At 44.6% G+C, this 23,638-nt stretch overlaps 2 protein-coding genes across 2 annotated transcripts in view; both read left to right on the top strand.

Annotated features, from left to right (window-relative positions):
- Positions 1–23,638, top strand: part of LOC144953008 (uncharacterized) — a 455,753-nt gene that overhangs the window by 404,954 nt on the left and 27,161 nt on the right. The window lies entirely within an intron of this gene.
- On the top strand, positions 3,548–9,501 carry LOC144953022 (uncharacterized). The gene is made up of 3 exons (XM_078883537.1): positions 3,548–3,589; positions 4,009–4,091; positions 8,251–9,501. The coding sequence occupies exon 3, from the start codon at positions 8,279–8,281 to the stop codon at positions 9,212–9,214; it is 936 nt and encodes a 311-aa protein (XP_078739663.1). The 5' UTR covers positions 3,548–3,589; positions 4,009–4,091; positions 8,251–8,278; the 3' UTR covers positions 9,215–9,501.

Genomic DNA, 23,638 nt, shown 5'->3' with positions numbered 1-23,638 from the left:
ATACGTGGTGCGCACTGCTGCCCGAGGGCAACCGAGGACAAGCAGGTGCCCGTGTGCAAAGTAAGGTTGCATTTGCAAACCGCCACCTCTTTATCGGAGAGCAGACGGGTCGGTCCGGGGTTATACGCTGACACCAGCGGTGTCGCCTTGGAGACGTGCTATAAGGAGTGATTGATGGCCTGACAGGTGCCAGCCTGTCGGGCCCTAAAGAGACACAAGGGAGCAGCTGGATAATTGGGAGGAGGGATATAAGGGGGTGTGTGAGGGCGGAGCGGGATTCGGGTTATGGGACCAAGGTGAAGACATCTCGCCGCTGCCGCTCAAGCTAGGGACAGCCTCAACCCTCACGAATCGACGGGCGGGTGATGGTTGATCCCCCCCGCCCGGATCAGACGAGTGAGTGGGTCTGAGGAAACGTAGGCGAGGCCAGCGGCGCGTGCAAGCTCTGAGCGAAGCTTCTGTTTGAGCGATGCCTCTGTGTGAGCTCTGCTGTGTTCAAGCTCTGTGAGCACGACTGTGTGCAAGCTGTGTGACCTGCTGTCTGTGTGTGGAGCTGTGTGTATAGAGCTGCTGAGAGGAAGAGCTGCTGCAGGCAGGTCAGCGAGGTGTAAAGTAGATAGGGGAAGTTGGTAAACAAAGTGACCGTATAGACAGTGATAGGAGTGCCTATAACTGGTACGAGAGAGAGTAATATAGTGTAAGCAGGTGACTTGGAACAACGTGTCCGACTGAGTGATTCTACACGACACTACATTAATTTGGGAAGTGGCATATATACGCATTCATTCTACTGTTATATTAATATTTGCATTTATGTGGTTCTTGCTTAATTGCCTCAGCAACTCAGTTTTGTTTCATATATCATCACAAACACTCGAAGAGCACCCCCAAGCAGCTGCGTATGTGTGGCATAAGGTGACCCTGCTCTAGCCTGCATGTGGGCATGAGTCTGTCATTAGCGGGCGATAATTGATGTGTTATCTCCATTGTGTAATTTCCGGATAATGTTTGGAATTATCCAAATATTGACCATGACCCCAACATGCAATGACCTATGCGTTTTGAATGACAATAGTATGTTTTACATCCACTGTTAAGCAGACGGTGCATATTTGGTTTAATGTTGCTGGAGTAGCCAGGGGTGCCTGTCGGATTTGAACCTTGAACCTTTGTAATAAATAGAGAATGTGCTACCACTTGGCTTCCCTTAATCTGAGTGTAGGAATGACAGCCTGAATGTTTCGAACTGGAGCAGATGTTCAATTTTGAGGGGTCCACGTTTCACATGCCTACAGAAGGGAGGCCATTACTGTGGCCAAGAAGAACCGAAGCTTCATGCGGATAGACAGACCAGGTAGCTTCCACACAGCATCGTGCAGCCGATGAAATGATAATGCCGCCCGACTGATTCGGACCACCCACACAGTGTACACACGCAGTCTAACCCACAAGGTGTACACACACATACTCTTAGGTTTTTTCGGAAAAGTCACGTAGGTAAAAAATGTAAATTAATAAAAGTAAAATAAAACAAATTAAAAAATTTACGACGTTTCGGAAGCAACACAAGCCTCCGTCTTCAGGTGGAACCGTCACAGCCACGACAGCTGTATTAAGTAAATGAGAGATCACAAGAAATACTACCCCGTATATATAATGGTTGAGGGGGGAAGGGCCAGGAACGGCACACTTTTTTATTAATATGGTAAGGTGAGGCTTAAGACCAAGAGTAGACTGCATAACAAAGGACTGAGCCTTTGCTATGGAGAGGTGCGGTTTGTAACTAACACATGGCATACATAACAAAAGTGTGAAAAAAGAAAAGCAAGTAAAAACTAAAACTGGTAAAACAACAAACTGGCTGTCTATCAATAACCTGTAATAGTTGTCTGTCAAATAAGATGGTCCAAATAAGTGTAATTACATCTTTTTTGCATGGTTAATCACATCTTTCCAATGATTACTCAGTTTGTAACCCTCATCACGGTTGAAATTATGTCTGTGTTTGTATATTTGTATGGCTTCGTGTACAAACCTTTGATGGTAGCCAGGAGGTTTGCAGAGCACCTTGGTCTCGGAAAAGACAATTTCATGAGAGCCCACAGAGTTGTAGCAATGATCGGCAACAGCCGAATAATCAGTTCTGCCGTGTTTCAGATCTGACTTGTGCTCGCGGACACGATCAGAAACATGACGTTTCGTTTCTCCAATGTAGCAATCACCACAACTGCAACTCAATTTGTAGACTCCAGGATACTGTAAGTCAGGAACGACATCCTTCACAGATGGAATCAGATTGCGGATTTTATGCACTGTACTGAATCGGACTTGGATCTTATGTTTGTTTAGAATTTTGGAGATCTTTTTGGTCAAGCCTGCTATGTATGGTAACGTGATAGTTTTGGTCGGAGTTTCATGTGGCTGTTTCTGTATGGTGGGAGAAACAGCTTGGCGTATGGTGCGGTCAGAGTATCCGTTCATCCTGAGGGCCCGATGTACATGTCTTAATTCACCGGCCAGGTGGTGTTGGTCAGAAATGCCATGGGCTCTGTGGTATAGCGTTTTGATGAGAGAATTCTTTTGAGATGGGTGGTGGTGGGAATCCGGTTTCAAGTAGGAATCTGTGTGGGTGGCTTTCCTGTACTATTAATCCTTGCAGTCACGAAAGCTTCAAATCTAGAATGTACACACACAGTGTACCCGCACAGTATACAAACAGCCTGTACACACAGTAACAAAAACAACAACCGCCATTCGTCACTAAGTGTTAATGAGCCCGGCACATTATCATAATTTATTCATATTCTTGGTTCTTTCGGTAAAGTCACTTAGAAGGGAAATAATAAAATAATACAAGTAACATTCTCGACGTTTCGGCCACAACACAAGCAGCCGTCCTCAGGTGAAGAAGAGAGCTGTCGGAAATAACAGCGTCTCAATGAACGCTGCTTAGCTTGGCAGCCTCTTTCCAGCTGGGTGAGAGGAGCAGAGCGCCTTGACAAAGCAGTTTTGGTAGTCATATAGTGTAGTGGATACCCAGTTACTTAATGTTAATAGCTCAGCTTATTGGATAGTATATTGAGTACATTGATTATATTGATGTAGTTTATATTTAGTTTTTTTCACGTCGGCTTATTGTATGGTAGTCGGGTAGTTGCAGTTGTTTAGCGTTACTATGCTAAATTCCTCTTGATATGTAAACTCCTTTGTCAAGGCACTCTGCTCCTCCCACCCAGGTGAAAAGACGGTGCCAAGCTTAGCAGCGTTCATTGAGACACTGTTTTTCCGACAGCTCTCTTCTTCATCTGAGGACGGCTGCTTGTGTTGTGGCCGAAACGTCGAGAATTTAGTATTTATTATTTTATTTTTCCCCTTTTACGTGATTTTACCGAAAGAACCAAGAATATGAATCCCTGCAGTCACGAAAGCTTTAAATCGAAATATAATTTATTCAGTTACACTGCTGCTCGCTCGGGGAGGGGATTGTGTGAACCCCGCAAGTGACGTTATGTCACCTCCTGCTGCCGCATGACGTCACGACATACCAGGAAGCTTCTGCTCTGCGCAAGCTCGCGCACGGAGATCCGTGGTGAGAAGTTTACATCGTGGTGGTTGTGGTGGTTATTGTGAACCCAGGTAGAGCCTCGCTCCTTCTCCCTCTCGTAGGGATATCAATTGAGTAGCAGCGAGTATGGAATCGATGTCCAGGTTGAAACATTACAACGCGGGGCCTAGCCCTGCGGGACTTGCCTCCTGCCCTCGCGTGATTGCATTTGCTTTAATTCTCTGCTTAATTTGAATTTGTCTTCACCTGGCTCACTACTTTGAAACATTTTTTTACTTTAAATATTTCTACGTTTTTTTTATTTTACCAGGCATAGCCCACTTGAGCTACACCGCTCTTTTTCAGAAGCGACCTGCCCACAACGCAGTGGGCTTATCAACGTGTGGAAATGTTTATCGGTCAAATACTCTAAACGCGTGGTGATGTTGACTCTAAATGTGCAGGGAAAACCGCAGGATCCGGAGAAAAATCCACGCGACCACGGAGAGAGGGACACGCAAACTCCAAATATACAGCCATAATACAGGTTTGTTTGGGTTACATCGCATAAATGAATAAATATGCCGTTAACCCCGCCACCACCCGACACAGCCAATTAGTCAGGGTTTGTCACGTAAACAGAACGTGGCCAATGCGTCACTAGTACAGCACTAGTGTATAGTGTAGTGTATAATAGTGTAGTGTATAGTGTAGTGTATAGTAGTGTGGTGTACTAGTACAGCATATCGGTGTGTTGGAGAGCCAAGCCACAACATTTACAATCTGAGTACAACGTTTTGACAGTAATTACAACCAGCTTCATCAGACAGCCAAATGTTGTGGCTTGGCTCTGTGGGAATATAAATCGGCTCACTGGGTTCATAGTGCAGCACGCCAACTGTTGCACTACCGCTCCCCACTCACGCACACACTTTATCGGAAGTATAGTATCTAGTAATAACTAAGTTTCCCGGCTTAGCTCAGGTCTCAGTAATCAAACATTAAGAGTAATGTCTTGCCATGCTGGCTTTATTACAATTATTGAATTCTGCCAATGAAGTCTGTAAATGTGCGTATATTGTCACGGTTTTGTGGTTGTGTTATACAATAGCAGGGCTTGTTTGTTTCATAATGAGGACAGCTTTTAAATACGTTGCCCTTGGAGAGCTTCAGGATAGACAATGTTGGATGTTTTGCCATTTGGTAGTGTTGGCACAATTTGGTTCCCAAAAAAGTTAACATGCGCAAAGTTTGCTTCATATAGATTTTCCCATGTTTTGTCTTGCAAGTGTTTTTGTGTATGGTTTCTCAATGTTTATTTCAATTGTTTAGTATTTTTTATTTTCCTTTTACCTCATGCCATTATTTAGGTAAGGCTTAAGTATTGAATATCGCACTTTTGGCTTTGCGAGACACTTTCCCACATCGTAACCTCTGATATTCAAGGGGCTGAGGAGTGCCGATTTTCAGCAAAAACTAGATCTCTGCTTTATTGATGTAATTATGGCATATAGTACCATATAGAGGCTTGGGGCTTTGGGTTCTTTGTTTTTTACGTCTCTGCCTCTGTTAACATTCTTTGATGATTTTTATGATTTTGGGAAAGCCCGTCTCGAGCTGCGTGACCAGAAGTCGGAGTCATTTCCTGTTCAACTTGGCTTGTGACAGAAATTCACTCTGGCCCCATGCATTACATTACAGAGCATCTTCATATAATTGTCGTTTGAGAAGCTCCCAATGGCTCTAGAAATAAATTGCATTTGTTACGGTTAAAATTATAAGCGCATCGATGCTTGGTTATAGTTAAGGGATCGTTCCCTGGTCAACCATGTTATATCTGCTGATGATCTGGTAATGGCTGCTCAATGAGATGGGGTTGGAGAATCTTGTTCTGTGGCTGGATAATTCCATCATGAAATGGGGCCTTTCGTATGTTCCACAAAATAAATCACCTGCCTGGGAATTTGATTTCATACAACACTTTTTCCTGCTCAACTCTCCATGAGTAATCAGACAGTTCTACAAGTGGTGGAGGAGCTCCCATACCTGGTTAATGTGTTTTCACGACCAGCTTTGGTTTAGCAGCCAAAGTCTCACTTAAAATTAGTCGAGCAGCATTCTTTCATTAGACTGTACTGTGTAACACTGTGTGGAAGCTGCCTGGACTTTTGCACCATACAAAGCTGTGAGTGTCCCCATCACCAAGGTCTAGTCTGTCTGAGACCATCCCTCTCCCTGCCATACTGGCATCGCACCTGCCTCTCACTCTTCGTACTGTGGATGGTGGGCGCACAGGACGGTGCCATGTAGCCATGCGAGGCTGGGTCCAAATGGGTCACCAAGCCACCAGGCCTCATTCCACGAGTGATATCAATATACAATATATGTAACGAGGCCCCCCAATAGACTGCCCCTGGAACTCTATCGGGCACCTCTCACTGAGGAAAGTTCCCGGGGCCGGGCCAGGACATTCTGGTGGGATTGTCTCTTGGCTGGCTTTGGAACGCCTGGGAATTCCCCAGGAAGATCCAGAGTCTGTCACCAGGGAAACGAAGGTCTGAAGTGCCCTACTGAATGTGCTGCCGCCACAACCCTCACCAAGACAAGAGGATTTAGAAATAAACGAACGAACAAAGCTGTGAGTCTTCTTGGCCACAGATATTACTCCTTTCTCTGTGGATGCAAAATATTAACTTATTTAAAGGACTGTCTGTTCTGGCTTATAATTAAGACTGGCCAGCCTATGATCCCCTCTTTTAAACCAAAGAAGATTGTATTAGAACCTTACAGATCCCTAAAATATCAGTACAGAACATAATCAGCGAGTTTCTTTGGCAGGCCAAGCTGCATTGGTTGGGTCATGAATCCCGCATAAACAGACAGCATGCTCAAGCATATTCTGTTAGTCCAGGTGTTACGAGCTAAACAGACATGGCATTAGCTTGAAAAGAGATTGGAGGATGTGGAGGTGATCAGACCTGCTGATGACTGGTACCAGGAGTGTCATGATCGGCCTCTGTGGAGGAGGCCCGTGATATATTCTGCGGGGCAGTTGGAGATATTTGCTCTGCAACAACAGTGAGGTTGGAGGAGCAACGCTCACTTGAATGGGTGGAACGCTGGGTGCCTAAAATGCAGCAAGACAGGGGGAAGCACAGCTGGTGCATCTGTCAATCATCTCAGTCATTCATCTCTTGACACCTGGATCATTCCCATGACCTGCTGACAAGTGATCCACACTTACATGGCATTCATGTGAAATGTATGTGTCGTGAGTTCAACTGAGTCGCAGACGTACACTTGGAGGCAACACATTTATTTAACACCAACACACGGTGTTACTGCCCCTTAGCAGCATAACAACCTGTGGTGGTAACCACAAGGCTAACTGCACTAATTACAACGTAACGAGCTACTACGGACCGGGACCACGGCTCGTGTCCAGTTCCACGTGTTGTAGACTTGGTGGAACTTAGACGAACGTTTCTTCAGGTTGAACAACAACGCCGGTTCCTCTGGGGGACCCGGCTTATATTTTTTGCGGTGTGGCTGGCTCTGCCCTTGGCCACGACCACCTTCCAGAATCCTCGAGCAGGATCTGGACCCCGACCACGTGACCACCCCGAGCCCCCATTTTGGGCCCCTTTGTGCCCTCTCGGGTCAACCAGAGTGCCATCGCCTGTCGTAACCTCATTCCTACGACCGGCACTCCCACACCCTATCCTGTAGGGCCGGCACTGCATGCCAAGCGTGGTGCCATCCTGTGCTATCAGTCAGCGATCACCGATCCCCTCTAGGGCCGGTACTACACCCACCATCGTGGTATCCGCGATGTCGTTACACCGCACGCCATATTTCTCTAGGGCCGGCACTACACAGTGACATCCCGCGATGTCACTACATCTGTAAGAGTTTATTTACGTGGGGAGCGGTGGCGCAGTTATTACACTGTGTAACAAAAAACATTTTTGTTCCTGTATTATGAAATCAATAATTAGAGTTTGATTATCTCCGACAACAAACGTAATTGATGAGTTAAAACGTAACTTCTTGTGAGTCTCGGCTATGTTGATTTATCCTCCATTGGTGAAGTGAGTGAAGCATTAATACTGAGCAGATGAAGGTGGCCAGGCATGGTTCTGGACACACCACCATCTTTTTACCATGCCAGTGTGTGACAGTGTAAAGTATATTAACTCTTTTGAACACGGAGGTTAAATCAAAATAATAGTTTATTTTTGTTTTCCCCTGGAACTTTTTATAAGAATGGAAACAGGAAATTAACACGGCACATATGCAGCTGAAATCTGAGCCTGGCTTCACACCTCTAAGTTGCGATTGAACATTAATTTATGCATTTCTGCATAATACAAACAGTATTATTTTCAACACCCTTTGCTTTGTTAGCCGAATTTAGCTTTTATAAATATTCATTTTCTAGCCAGACAACCGAAATTGTGTGCTTGGAGTTTTGGGTTAACATTCATTTTGAAGATACTCGGGCTTCCAGGCATATTTATGATCATTTGTCCTCTCAGTGTTTGTCATAACAGACCGTGTGATGAATTTGGGAATATTTTTCACTATATCATGAACATATGAATAAGTATAGACGTGTCAGTCATGTATAACTGTGTATATATGTATTCCTCTGTGCCTCGATACTTACGTAGATGGTGTGGATATTCTCTTTTTTCTGTCTGCAGCTGACGCTTCCTCTGCAGAATTGGTCTGATGGAGCAAAGGCGCTCAGCGCAGCGTGGTACAAAAAGGCAACAATGCAACCAGTGTGCATACAGCACGGATCGTCCTGGCTATTTGACACAGCACCAGAGAACTCACACAGGAGAGAAAATCGTTAGGTGCACTCTGTGTGACAAGGCATTTGCATGGTCAGCAAGTCTTAAAAAACATCAGAGAATACACACAGGAGAGAAACCCTTCAAGTGCAGTGTGTGTGGGAAGGCGTTTTCACAGTCATATAATCTTGTATCACACCAGAGAACACACACGGAAGAGAAACCCTTCAGGTGCACTTTGTGCGGGAAGGCATTTGCAGACTTATCAAATGTTAAACAACACCAGAGAACACACACGGAAGAGAAACCTTTCAAGTGCACTGTCTGTGAGAAGGCATTTTCATGTCCATCAGGTCTTAATTGCCACCAGAGAACACACACGGGAGAGAAACCCTTCAGGTGCACTCTGTGCGGGAAGGCGTTTGCACAGTCATCAAATCTTAAAAGACACCTGAGGACATACAATCATCAGAAGATCCCCAAGGAGTGGAGTCTGAAATCGGCTTGTGAAAGTCAAAGTGCTGCAATCAGCCCATCCCTCATGAAACCAGAACTAAATCCCAGCTTGGACACTTTTAAAGGTATCAAGGTGAAATGTGAAGAGGTGAAGGTGAAATGTGAAGAAGTGATGAAGAGCGAAGAAATTATGAAATGTGAAGTGATGGTGAAGAGCGAAAAAGTGATGGTAAACTGTGAAGATGAAGATTCAACTCCGAAATTGGACCTTCACATCGAGGGTGGCAACGTGAAGCAGGAGGAGATTTCTGACTGTGAGGCAGAGGGAGGCAACTCCCAGCAGTTTGTGGAAGTGGAGGTGTGGGTGGACTTCTTAGACAATACAATGTCAAATGGAGACCCGGTAGATGTGTAAGCTTGGGACAATGAAGCTCCAATAGATTCACCTTTGTCACAGGCCTTTAATGAAAAGAACGTGAAGTCGAACACTCAATTCCTGGGTTTAACCTGCAGAGTAAGAGCGACCAGTATTTGTGGACCTGTGGGTTGGGTAGATGATTAACCATGAGCAAGAGCCAATAAGCTCCCAAGTGTTGTATATATTAGGTCTTCAAAAAGAATGAAAATTAAACGAAAACTGAAAATGCATAATGTTTCGAAATTATGCTAATTATGTATTTATGCTCTATCTCGGGGTATTACCAATCGTGATAATAATATGAAGGTGTAATTGTGTAATAAACGTCGTGGAAGCGACTTCTGGAATCCGGTCTTTATTTGTCTTTCATTCACAACACTCCTATTTTACTCCTTCACGCTGCTGACAGTCAGCGTGAGAGAGAGACACGCGCGGCCACGTGGCAGCCTGGACCCCGCTCCAGCGTGGCCTCACCCTCCGTTCCAGATCTGACCACGTGTTGTCCGTCTCCACCCCTTTTAATACCCGGGTCACGTGGTACCTTTTCACCAATCCTGGTTAACCTCTATGGAATCTTCTAGACTCCATCGTACGTTCCCAGCACCGCGCCCCTGACTCGTCCCCCCATTGGCTGTGGCTAAAGCCAGCAGATCCAATCCTCTTCTTACAGATGTCACCTTCCCATTACGTCAGGGCCACGCCCCTAGACTTCCCCCCATCGGCTATGGGCCAGGACCGGTAGAGCCAATCATCGTAACGAGGTGTGATCCATCAGCAACCCGGATATATCCTCACATTACAATTGTATGAAGTTATGCAAGTGTATATAATTATGCGAAATAGGCTCTGCTGCGTTGTCTCAGGGTGTATTACCAATCGTGATAATACATTGATTGACTTAAAGCTTTTGTGACTGCAGGAATTCATATTCTTTGGATCTTTCGGTGAAGTCACGTAGATAGGTTTTTGTTATTTTCTTTGAACCTATCAACGTGACTTTACTGAAAGACCTAAAGAATATAATACAGTGATTCTCGCTTGAACTTTTACTGATTATGTTTTAGTGTGTTTATATCAGGTCTCAAAATTCAGATCTCACCGCAGGATACAGTTCTTATAATTATGATTATTACGCAGGAACTTAGGAAGGGACACTCAGACTCTTCTGCGTTAAGTAACTTTAATATCTTAAAACAAAACACTCTACACTGCAAAAAATGTGACACATTGTTACTTAAAAAAATTATGGCAACAAAGTGACACGTGATATAATTGAGTAGATTTTAAGAAACTACAACTTTGAATAAAAAGTGATGAATAAATTAACTAAAAATAATAATAAAAAATAAGTACATGGTAATAAAAGCAACAGTTAAAATGTGTTGGATTTAGTAATAGGATTCCAAATGATGAGTTATATAGCCTAAAAAAAATTGTGTAAATCCAAATAGATTTTACAAGGAAAAGTGATTTATATTTACTTAATATCTGAGCAATGGTAATTTAGATTTACTAAATATCTGGTGGAATCTGATTAATATTTATTAATGATCTGGGTGAAATTGATTTACATTTACTAATTTTTTGGGTGAAATTGATATAAGCTTACTAAATATCTGGATCAAAATGATTTGGATTTACTAAATTAAATACTTATATTAAATGTCTGTTGCCATAACTTTTCTATTTCTAATCCACCTAATATCATGCCTTCGTGGTGTCACAATTCACTTACGTTAAGTCAACCGATCACCATGAAAAAGATAAGAACCATGAAAAGGAACAGCAGGTTAACATTTATTCGTGCAATTTTGTCTCAACATGTTTATCCAACATATTACAAGTACAAAACAAAGACAGAAATCATGTATGTGTACAATAGGGATACAATACTGGAGGTATTTATAATTTGTGGGCATTACAGGCACAGATTACTTTTTTGGATGTGATTCAAGGTTTAGTCTTGTTAGCACATTTAAATTACGACAATATTTTAAAAAAAATCTGTAAACATACAATCATATTATTTCTTTTTTATATGCGCAAATTGAAATCCTAAGGGCCAATATGTTTTCAAACAGCTAAAAGAGATTAAAACATCACGTGAATTGACTTGCATTCCCTGTACTTATACTAGTAGCCATAATCCACAATCCGGGTGGACCTATCTTTTTTAACATGCATAATTACAAGCATGGCTTCCTAACAAGTAAACTAGCACAGCCTACAGATGTTCTATGCATCTTACATCTATTCCTTTCGAACAAACACTTGCAATGACCTAGGTCAGCGTCACATCAGAAGAAAGCACAATGTTAGAACACCCAAGAAACATTAAACAAAAATAAAGATAGCTTTCAATAACAAATCAGTGCATTCTCTGATAGCCTATCAGATGTATAGGCCTATAACGCAGAACTTTGACAGTCAGACTCAGTTATTAACTCGTTAAGCTCAGTCAAACTGAAGTACTTCTTCTTGGTGAAAATCTGAAAACACAATGCTAGTTCCCTTGGGACTATGCCTTCCAAAAGGTCATGTAGTACATCTGGTGGGTACCCAGACTCAAAATGAAAGTGATTTAATTTATCAGTCAATGGACACGACCGCTTTACGCCAAAGCAATGAGTAACATTTGGATTTTCTCTCAGTTTGCACATGCAAACTATGTTCCTTCTTCGTCCGAGGTGGAAACACTCCGGTCCGCACTTCGTGTGTCTGGTACTCTGAAGAATGTCCAAGACAAAATCTACAGATGTACGGCCCCGTGAAACTTTCAACTAGTCCACTGATAGAATGTGCACCGAGATTGTCAGCTACAACACAATGTACTGTCCCTTTAATGTGTTTTCCAACACTGGAAATGAAAATCCCTTCCTGTTCTAGTATGACAAGATCCTTCAAGAGTGGTTCCAAAACTGCTCTGTATTCAAACTGTTTGACATCAACAGCTTTGCAAAGTAAAGCTAGGTGTATTGACGTTACGGCAGATTGCAACTTTGTTGGAACATTTGCCAAAACCCAATAAACAGCTGTTATTTTGTGTTTTTTTTCTCGAAGTTCCTAGTGGGTTACACACCTCAAAGTCGTCAACGTAAAGGATTATAGACAGTCTTGTTTCTTCCCCAGCATAAAATACATTTTTCTTGAAGGATTTTCCATCAAAAATGTACTTCATATATCCAGTACTATTTGATTTTCTGGATAAAATTATTTCTGCAATGTCTTTATTCTTCAGGACTTCCTGCAAAGTCTGGAGAATAGGCACTATTGAAAGGTCTTGTTCTTTTCAGTATCAATAATATATTCAATGCTATCAACACACTGGAAATGCACCTTAAAATACTTTCTTCTCTTAAAAGCCGAACCAAGTGGACCACCTGCTCCAAGTGCTGTACTAATGGGATGGAAGTTGCACAACTGCTCTGACAATTCAGTTACGTTGGTTTGGTCAACAATGCATTTATTCACCTTCAATGTTGAATCTAGTATGTTACTAACAACTGCAACTGATACTGAAGATGAAATGAACTGAAGGTCTTCAACCAAGGCATCAATGCACTTCACTGAGGCATTATAGATGGTTTCTAGCTTCAGCAGAAGTAAGCCAATTCTTTGAAGAACTAAGTATGATGCACTTTCCTGATCACAATCTAAACTAGTGCCCTCACCATCACTGGCCTCTGGTAAATCAGAATGGTCAACAGTCTGATTATGGCGACTCTCATACACGTCTTTCTTAAAATCACTCAAAGAATAGGATGTGTCTTCTGCTTTTGTGTTTTAGAAATGTATTGTATATATGTCTGAAAGCTGCATCCTTCAAATACGATTTCCAATATGCTGAAAGTAGTCCTTCTCTATAGAACAACAAGCATTGCAAACTAAACACTTAAAAGCAGAGATGTTTCCTGACCGTAGACTTTCTTCATCTGAATGGTATCTGGATAAATGTGTGCGAAGGGCACTCTGCGTTTTAAATGTGCAAGGGCAACTGTCATATAGGCATGGCTGGGATTGCCCACGACCAAATGTTGCGTGTTGTCTGTAATGCTTTAGTAGATTTCCCTTTGTGGCAGACAAAGACTTGCAAATCTTACACTTCCATTCCATAAGCAAAAACCTGAGGCAGAAAAAGGTCCATGTATCAGATGCAAGGCCACCAGGTCTCTAATCACATGAGGACAATAGAATCACATTTACAAGATAATTCTTTATTATTTTTAACATTAAAATTTTCATGCTCAAATTTAGCACATCAACTTCTTGTCACTCACATCATCTAGCTAGCTAGCAACTACACAACAAGCTAGCCACAACGTAAATGTGACGCTAACTGACTGGTGGCAAGCTAGCTAACGTTAGCATACTGTACGTACATCAACACCAAGATATAATGTACTGGAAGTGTAACGGCAGGTACAGGACTTTTGGTTCGGTACGCGCTGTGATCCGAATGAATATAGTTGAGTTTTAATCACGCACGTTACTTTTTCGTGTGCGGAACAAAAATTATAGTCTCGTGCTTTTAGTCGAATCAGACTGACTTCCAAAGGCCTAACGTTGTGCTAGTTAATTCTGATATACGTTACAGCCAGTTAAATTGGCATGCTGGTAACATGCAGTAACATAAAACAATGTTCAACTGCTACCACACCTTTGTTAAAAAAATGTTCGCTAAAATAATAAAACATGTCTTACCTTTGGGAGAACGGCGGTCCCTGAAACGTGTCTGTGGAAGAAGATGGTTGACATGCACGTGGCGCGACAAAATGCCTCGAGTTGTGGCGGGAGTGTAACGTTATTAAATTCAAAAACCTCCCGATTAGTAAAATTAATCAATTTTTTGCATTTTTGACTTTCCTGATAAAATACAATTAAATTCTACTTAGTTATTGATGGCTGATTTTATTCGAACAAAACTGAGTAAAATACAATTAATAACTAATAGAAATGTGTTGAATTCAGCTCAATGTGATTCCAAACTACACATAGTCATTATTTTTATGTATAGGCTACTCTTATATATTTACTAAACATTAATTAACCCCAGTCTCGGTTTTTACAGTGTAATATGCGAACTCTTATGCTAAGAATTGTCATTCCAGTACTCCTGGAAATGTCCTACTCATTGATCCGTACAATCAGAGGCGTAGCTAGGGGGGGTACATGTGTCCCCGGGCGCCAAGGTAAAGGGGCGCCAAAATGAGGCTTACAACATTACATTATACCTTATTGCGGCGGGCGCGGCAGCCTGAAACTACAGCACAAATCAACATCTCAACCTAAAAGTTTATATATCCCGCCACACACAGCCTACATGTCATGTAATTACATTTTGGTACGCGCGCCTATTAAGAACTTACATGGAAGAACGTCCCAAACAACAGACAGGCGCAGTCTTTCAGCCTTAGTCACTGGCCTGTTTTTTGGTGGCGGAAACTACGACGGCCTGAAACACGCTGGAGTGCACGATCACAAGCTGTTAAAGCTATCTATGAAGGACTGGATGAACTAGTAGGGCTGCTAGACAAATTATCGGAGGACGTAACTATGACGCCTGAAACCAGAAGTGATGCAGAACAGTTGCAGGCATGCGTATTACATTTTTACTTCATAGTTTTATTACATTTCTGGAATGTCATTCTTGGAAAAAAAATTCGTGTTCAGAAGCGCTTACAGGATCCTACTATGAATTTCAAGGAAGCAGCAACTGATCTTGAATCTTTGGAGCATGAATTTGTCAAGCTTCGTGATGATTTGAGCCAAGTTGCTGTAGAAAACGCCAAAACAAGATGCACAGCCTGGGGGATCGATGTGGACAGACGAATTAGGCGACGTCGGAAGATGCCAGGAGAACTGGCAAGAGATGCAGGACTTTCAGCAGAAGAAGAAATTGTGCGCGTTATGAAGAGCGTATTTTATCGACTTCAACAGGAGATGTCAACACGGTTTTTACGACTAAAAGACCTGCACACAAAATTTGGATTTCTGCTGGACGTCAAAACTCTTCTATCCGACACAGATGTTGATGCAATTCGTCGAAATTGCACAGATTTTGGAAATTTCTATGACACCGACATCAATAGCTACGAACTTTTCACAAAATTGGAGATTGCAAAATGCTGCTCAGTAACCGGAATGAAGTTCTACCAGTAACTCCTTTGGATCTTCTTGGTTTTATTGTGTTTTATGGAGACGACATATTTCCGAATTTCACTGCAAATATTAAACAACTACGCTGGTTTGGTCTTCTGCGTGCGTGTCTGGACGTTTATTTATTTATTACGGGCCCACCCAGACAGCTCACTCTGATTCGATAAAAATAAAACAGCCGGAAGAGAGCGAAAGCTCACTTTGATTCGATAAAAATAAATAAATAAAACAGCCGCCTGAGAGCGAAAGCATAGGTCTGGCAAGGTCTGCGCTGCAGTGGTGCAGTGCACTGTGGGTGCACACCCTGCGCTGTGTGAGTGTGGTGTGTATGCAAGTGTGCGAATGGTAGTTACGCTAATATTACGTTTATTTATGTAAAAAATGGGTGCTGCGTGCTGCGATTAGTGGAGTCCCCAAACAACTTTACCTTACGAGTAGGCAGGGGTCGCTATACAGTGAGTCTTAGCGGACTGAGCTGGCAGCTTCACCTGCCGGGACCACGGCCAGTTGCGTAGCGCCCCCAAAAGTTTCGCCCATGGGTCAATACCCCCATGGGGCAACCCAGCTGACTGTTTGATGGGTACAATGGGTACTTTTTGGTTTATCCGGCTTATTACCATTATTATGTATTGACGTTGATCACGTCTCCATGGACGGCATGCTGCTGCTGGTAAGGGCATGTGTTGCATAATATGCGGCATGTGTCCGCGTATCATGTTTGCCACGGATGCAGTTGGCGTTACTGTACATTTATGTTTTGGAGTGCCAATCCCATGCACTTTGAAATGTAATAAACTGTCTACAAAGGTTGCAGCCCGGCCCCCGCCGCTGTCACTCTCTGGCCGTTGCACAAGCCATATCGGAATTTGCGACATGCTAAAACAATGAGTACAGTGTGACACCACCCGGGTAACTCCCGGGATCAAAATGGGCATTGGAAAGTGATCGCTTTATTGACATGATTATGGTACTACCACAGGGTATTGTGAACGGTTCAGGAGGAGGAGAGGTCTGGATTTGTAAGTCTCACAGTACCGGTAAGAAGCGCCGGGTGGGGGATGCCCTCCACTGGGGTACAAATTCTGTCATTATTAGTGTAGAGGTGTAATTGTGTAGATGTGTAGAGGTGTAATTGTGTAGATGTATGGGCACGGATGGGAAACAAACACAAGGGGCGGGGTTAGGGCTGTACACGGAGGAGGTGCTCGCACCGACGTCCGCACCTACATCCCCCACGGGCCCCTCCCGGGGGCCGAGTGCTATAAAAGGTGGTGAGCCGGAGAGCTCGAGGTCGAGTGTTAGCTTTAACCAGCGAAGAGTGAAGACCAGCTAGAATAGGCCCCGGAGCTCCCCTGGCTCGCTGTCCTTGTCAGGACCGACCAGGGCAAGCCGGTGGCGTGGCCCCGAGAGCCCAGACTGACGTTCTTATAAGAGCCGGTCTGGAGACTCAGGATGCCGGGATCCCAGCTTGACCAGGGCTGGGATAGGTAGCCTCCCCTAGCTCCGTAGTGGAGGACTCGGGCGTAGGTTAGCGGGGTTAGACGTTGTGTCTCCCTGATAGACGAGTGAAGGGGACGATACCCCTTCAAGAGTTGTGTGTACCCGTTACTGTACACGAGTTGGTATTAATAAATAAGTGTGCCTCCGACCCCGTCGTCAAAGCCTCCTGAATACTTACTACATTAGTATACGATCATGCAATGTTTCTATCTGCAAGCTGTCATAACTGAAACGATCCCCGTTATTGTTCGATTGAGAAATGGAGTGACCCACACCTCTGATACCATATGTGAGGAACCCAAAAATCTGATGCATGCGTAAAACACCCACAATGGGAATACGTAAACGTAAAAACACCAGCAAAATATATTTTAATATAAGAAAAAAATAGGTGGCCCCATAGCGGATCTGTCTGTATGTGTACATACAGATGGAGGATGCAGGGGCCAACCTGTGTGCGATCGGAACGGTGCAATTGCTGACCAATGTCACAGTGGATGGCGCACACGCTGACGCACACCTGAGCTGTGTCTTTGCGTTGCAAGGGCATGGTACATGGTGGTGCGTTACGAATACAATAAAACAAACCGCTGGAAGCAGCCATGCGAGCAGGCTACCTTGAGAGCGATTGCGAATGGGTAGCGTGTCTGGAAGAAGCCTCGCTCTTTCAGATGCCGTACCAGCTTCGTCAACTCTTCGCTACGATTCTGCTGTATTCCATGCCAGCAGATACAAAACCTCTCTGGGATAAATTCTACGACGAATTGGCTCGCCATTACGAGTACCAGTACCGCCAGCTGACCAACAAAGAAGAAATGGTCAATCTTCTTGGTTCTTTCGGTAAAGTCACGTAGAAGGGAAGTAAGAAAATAATAAAAATAAAACATAATAAAATAATTCTCACGACGTTTTGGCCACAACGCAAGCAGCCGTCCTCAGGTGAAAACCAGGTCTGTCGAGGTGACAGCGTCTGAATGAAACAGCACACGTGCTTGGAGCATATATATAAGCTGGGTTGGAAGGGGGGGAAAGGGCGCCTTGACAAAAGAATTTGCATATCAAGATGAATTTAGCATCTTTATGGGAAATGCAGGTATGTGATTAGTACTACTTATGCCCGTGCATTATGCAGGATTAGCAGCATCAAAGGGAGGGGATATGGGAAATGCAGGTATGTGATTAGTACTACTTATACCCGTGCATTATGCAGGATTAGCAGCATCAAAGAAAATAAAAGAAATGGTAAAGTTCAAGACCCTTCACAGCCTCCACGAGTTCCTCACGGCAGGTGGGATGGCTATGTCGGACTTTGACGACCTCCCGCAGCTTTGCGAGTACCCACACTTGGTCTTGGACTCGCTGCTTGAGAACAACCATATCCGCCGCGAATTGGACACGAAGGACTTCCCATTTCGACTTCGGCGCAAACAGTTCCCCATTGTCCCAGCCTTCACGATGACCATCAACAAGGCGCAAGGGCAAACTGTTCACAACCTGGGATTATATCTACCAACGCCATGCTTCTCGCACGATCAACTGTACGTGGCACTATCGCGAGTCACGGCAAGATTCAACATCAAGGCGCTTATTGAGGGACCTGACGACGAGGAGGAAGACGGAGTGTACACGAAGAATATCGTGTATCGCCAGATATTTGAATAAGTTGCATTCTATATTTGAATAAGTTGCATTATTGAATATTGTCGATTGAGCGTCTCATTAAAATACATATAACCTCACAAAATAAACATAAAACAATCACCAAAACATGTATATTGTGCCCAGCCACTTTCAACTCCCCACCAACCAGGCATATACACACCGCCCGCGAAGCGGGCGGCGACTGCTAGTTTTATTAACAATAGCAGTTTCAATTGCAAGCTGTGAGCGGTCGTTCAGCAAATTGAAACTTATTTGGTCGTATTTGCGTGCTTCAATGGGACAAGATCGTCTCAGCGATCTTGCTCTTCTTAGCGTTGAAAGAGAAACATTGGAAAAAACAGATGTTGATTACGTGATTAACCAGTTTGCGACAGTGAAATCAAGAAAAAATAATCTTTTGTAGACTGTCAACCAGTCTACGACAGTGACTGAGTGAGCCATGTAATATAATTTCTATAAATTTGCTTCTTTAAATACAATGTTTCATTGAAATTTAAATTGTTATTCCTTATTCGATGTAATAGGAAAATGTGATTAAATGGGGGGGCGCCAATTTTATAGTTCGTCCCCGGGCGCAAAATATCCTAGCTACGCCTCTGCGTACAATTAGCCCTCAATGGTTACGTTTATTAACTGGATAACAGAACAATTGGCTAATTCCTCAGAGTAAAGCGACCATACACCCTGATAGGAAAAAGTCCTTAAGAATCTGTTACAGTATTCATACGAACAGTAGTAAAGAAACATGTGCCCAAGGCCAAAGTAGTTTTCAATGAATTCATTGGTAAGATTATGCATTTGGTCGAAATGCCCTGGAACAATAGCGTGTGCCTGTTTGCCTAATAGATGCTTATCAATTGGCTAATGGGCTTGAATTGATCCGTGGGCAAGATTCCGTGATCAAAAGAAATAAATCTCAACACAATAGTATTCCTGTGAGTGTGTAGATTCATAACATCGATGCTAATAAATGTTTAGCGTCAATTAATGTATTGCTAAAGCTATGCAATTAACGAACCGATTGACTAAAATACTTCTATATATACGACCATATTCAAGCAGCTCAATGGACCGAACAATGTTTTCCATGATCAGCTAATAGTTAACGCACCACCTTAGAATGGCCCTTTTCGAAACAAAGATCACTTTTGGAGCAATCTTATTAGTCCCGATTTGTGTGTTGTGTGTGTGGGTGTATTCTCTTCGTGCTCAACTCTTTGAGTGAAGCCGGCGCCGAGGTGGGGCTTTCCTTGTACCGAGAATACCTCGGTTCGCTTGCCTCCTGGGCGATAAGTCGTGTGTGTGTGTGTGGGCGTGTCATACACACGGCGCTCTCTCTTGATAGCAGCTCCAAGCTTCTCCACTGCTGGATGATTGTTGAGTCTGCACGATGATTGCCTTTGGCGGTGCCCGATATCGCTCGCAGCTCGTCCGCTGGTCGCCAGCGCTGACACTTAGGGGTTAATTTTCGAAGGCCGTAAACGAAAAGTTAATGCATTTGGGTGTGCATAAAACATTGGCGACGTTGAAAAGGACTTTTACAGGCCCGGGATGTAGAGTGATGTCCTCCTGATTAGAGGTTGTGTCGATTGTGCGCGTCGGAAATCTCCTGACACGCGACCGCAGATTCCGTCACAGTACATTGTTGTGTCACGGCTGAATGAATTTGTGGCCCTGGACAATTTGGGTCCCTTCCCGGTCTCCCAGAGATGGCACAAGTACCTCCTCGTGGGGGTCGAATATTTGACTTGTTGGCCTATGGCCTGGCCCTTGGTTGACCAGTCAACTGCGTCTATAGCCGACGCCTTTGTGAATGGCTATGTCCTGGATAAGGGGCCCCGGAGCAACTGCTCACGGATCAGGGTATGAATTTCTCCTTCAAATTGCTCCAGGATGTGTGTGAGTCTTTGGGCAGGCGGAAAATACGCACCGCACCGTATCATCCGCAGAGTGACGGGATGGTTGAGCGGTTGCATAGAACCCTCACCGCTATGCCAGGAAGTGACTGGCGGACAGTCGGATTGGGATCTGCACTTCCCGGGGGTCCTTGCTGCATACAGACTTGCTCCCCATGCCTCGACAGGTTTTTCACCGTTTTATTTGATGTATGGGAGGGAACCCGAACCCCTTGTGCAAGTTGAGTTGGGACTGAGCCCCCTGAGGAAAGGTTCAGCAGTGCTTGACCCCATATTGAAAACACTGGAGCAGCTGCGGTTGGGCCGTGAAGCCGCTCGGGTCAACTTGGCCCGCAGACAGGCCTGTAACGAGCGGCTGAAGGGTCATGAAGGGCCCGGAATACCGTGGCAAGTGGGGGACAAGGCTTGGCGACATTGCCTCCAGGTGCCTGTGGGCATATCCCCGAAACTGTACCGTCCCTGTCATGGGTCGGTGGAGGTCATTGAGGTTTGGCGGTCACAGTGTGTGTGTATCCGTTTGGGCCGGCGGTACTGGTTTGTGCATCCTTTACGGTTAAAAACATACGTTCTGTCCGGTCCGGTCGATTCATCCCCACATCCCTGCCGGCCGGTGTCTGATGTGTCTGGTACGCCAACCGGCAAGCCTAAAGTAACAGACCGTGAGGAGGAATGTTCTGTACTGCCTGCAGGGCTGGATGATCTAAAGACCACGGACGGAGCCTTGCGGACTCCCTCATCGGACACTCATCACACTCAAGCAGACCCGTCTCTACCTGCGGGGATGGGCCTGCTGCACATACCCATTCGCGACGCGTTTTTCGTTAATTCCCCATTCCCTTGTTCTTGCTATTTTTCATGGTCACTGCTTATGATTGTCTTGTAGTTAGGGGTCGGTCATTGGTCACTATAGAGTTGTGTTTATGGGTTGTCACGTTGCGTGCGCACAAGGGATGTATATTACAGCCAGGATGGCTGCGTTTTTGTTCGTGGGGGGGGGGGGATGTAGTGTGGTAAAATACGTGGTGCGCACTGCTGCCCGAGGGCAACCGAGGACAGGCCGGTGCGCGTGTGCAAAGTAAGGTTGCATTTGCAAACCGCCACCTCTTTATCGGGAGAGCAGACGGGTCGGTCCGGGGTTATACCGGAGGTGTCGCCTTGGAGACGTGCGATAAGGAGTGATTGATGGCCTGACAGGTGCCAGCCGGTCGGGCCCTAAAGAGACACAAGGGAGCAGCTGGATAATTGGGAGGAGGATATAAGGGGTGTGTGAGGGTGGAGCGGGATTCGGGTTCTGGGACCAAGGTGAAGACAACTCGCCGCTGCCGCTCAAGCTAGGGACAGCCTCAACCCTCACGAATCGACGGGCGGGTGATGGTTGATTTCCCCCGCCCGGATCGGACGAGTGAGTGGGTCTGAGGAAACGTAGGCGAGGCCAGCGGCGCAGAGGGAGAGTAGCTGTGTGCAAGCTCTGAGCGAAGCTTCTGTGTGAGCGATGCCTCTGTGTGAGCTCTGCTGTGTTCAAGCTCTGTGTGAGCACGACTGTGTGCAAGCTGTGTGAGCTGCTGTCTGTGTGCGGAGCTGTGTGTGTGGAGCTGCTGAGAGGAAGAGATGCTGCAGGCAGGTCAGCGAGGTGTAAAGTAGATAGGGGAAGTTGGTAAACAAAGTGACCGTATAGACCAGGGGTCTGCAACCTTTAAGACATAAAGAGCCACTTGGACCTGTTTCCGAAGGAAAAAATAAACTGGGAGCCGCAAAACCATTGCAACTATTAAAACAAATATAACACTGCATATATTGTTTCTTACCTTATTGCTATATACAGGATCGTGCAGTCAGCTGTCAATCTGAATAAAAAAAGGACTTTTTCACTTAACAATGTAAAATATATTTTTGCAAATTAATAGCTAAATTACCTGGTTAATGGGATTTTTGCTCCTGAACCTCAGTGCACAGTGTCTGCACATCAGGGCTGTAAGACGTCACCTTCATTTTCACACAGGCTTGCAAGCTGTCATCTGTGAGGCGTGATCGATGTTTGTTTTTAATATAGTTCATGTTGGAGAAGACCTGCTCACATACATATGTGGAGCCGAAGATCGACAGGACTCCAAATGCATACTTTTTCATGTTTATATAAGTGTTGGGGATGGCATTCCATGTTTCGAATACAAGTTTGTCCTGTTTGGGAAGGTTTTCAATATCACTCCATTTATGATTCTGAGCCAGAATGGCCTTCTGACGGGCAACATCCTCAAGAGTAGCGGTCAAGCATTTGAACTTGGACACCCATATATCTTTGTCGGCTATATCGGCCAGTTCCATCTCAAGATCAGGTTGACTTACACCTGCAAATGCAGTCATATTCAATAGGGATGGATCGATCGCCAGGGGAGTGACAGGGAAGGATAATGTCGTTTTTTCCTCTCTGAACTCACAGAATCGTTTCCCAAACGAACTTTGCATTGTGGTGATTGCAGACTTGAAATATTCCAAATTTATCGTATCATGACTTTGTTTGAACTCTCTCAAAGAGGGAAAGTGAGACAGTGTACCTCTCTGTAAATCTTTGACAAACACTGTCAACTTGCGCTCGAATGCCAAAACCTCCTCCAGCATGTGCAGGGCTGTGCCTCCTTTCCCCTGAAGGGTTGTATTTAGCGTGTTTAGATGTGCTGTCATGTCTACCATAAAATGTAATTTTTCCAGCCACTCTGGCTGTTCCAGCTCAGCAAAGGTGAGCTCTTTGCTGCCCAGGAAGGTTTTTACTTCTTCCAAACATGTGACAAAGCAACGGCAACGTTATTGCCTGTCACCGGGCGGGCAGTGTGGAGCTGAGCGGCGACCTGTCAGCAGCGGCAACGCCAGAGCAGGTGTCACAGTGCGCCTCCTCCCCTCGCTAGCATCCGCCCCGGAGCCGCGGTCAAGGTTCAAAAGAGCCGCATGCGGCTCCGGAGCCGCAGGTTGCCGACCCCTGGTATAGACAGAGATAGGAGTGCCTATAACTGGTACGAGAGAGAGTAATATAGTGTAAGCAGGTGACTTGGAACAACGTGTCCGACTGAGTGATTCTACACGACACTACATTAATTTGGGAAGAGGCATATAAGCATTCATTCCACTGTTATATTAATATTTGCATTTATGTGGTTCTTGCTTAAATGCCTCAGCAACTCAGTTTTGTTTCATA

The sequence above is a fragment of the Lampetra fluviatilis genome, chromosome 71 (assembly GCF_964198595.1).
Source record: "Lampetra fluviatilis chromosome 71, kcLamFluv1.1, whole genome shotgun sequence".
Lineage (NCBI taxonomy): Eukaryota > Metazoa > Chordata > Hyperoartia > Petromyzontiformes > Petromyzontidae > Lampetra > Lampetra fluviatilis.
This window is presented reverse-complemented; position numbering and strand designations above follow the sequence as displayed.

Coding starts and splice junctions, on each gene's coding strand:
- LOC144953022 (XM_078883537.1), top strand. CDS start 8,279: ATGGAGCAAAGGCGCTCAGCGCAGCGTGGTACAAAAAGGCAACAATGC.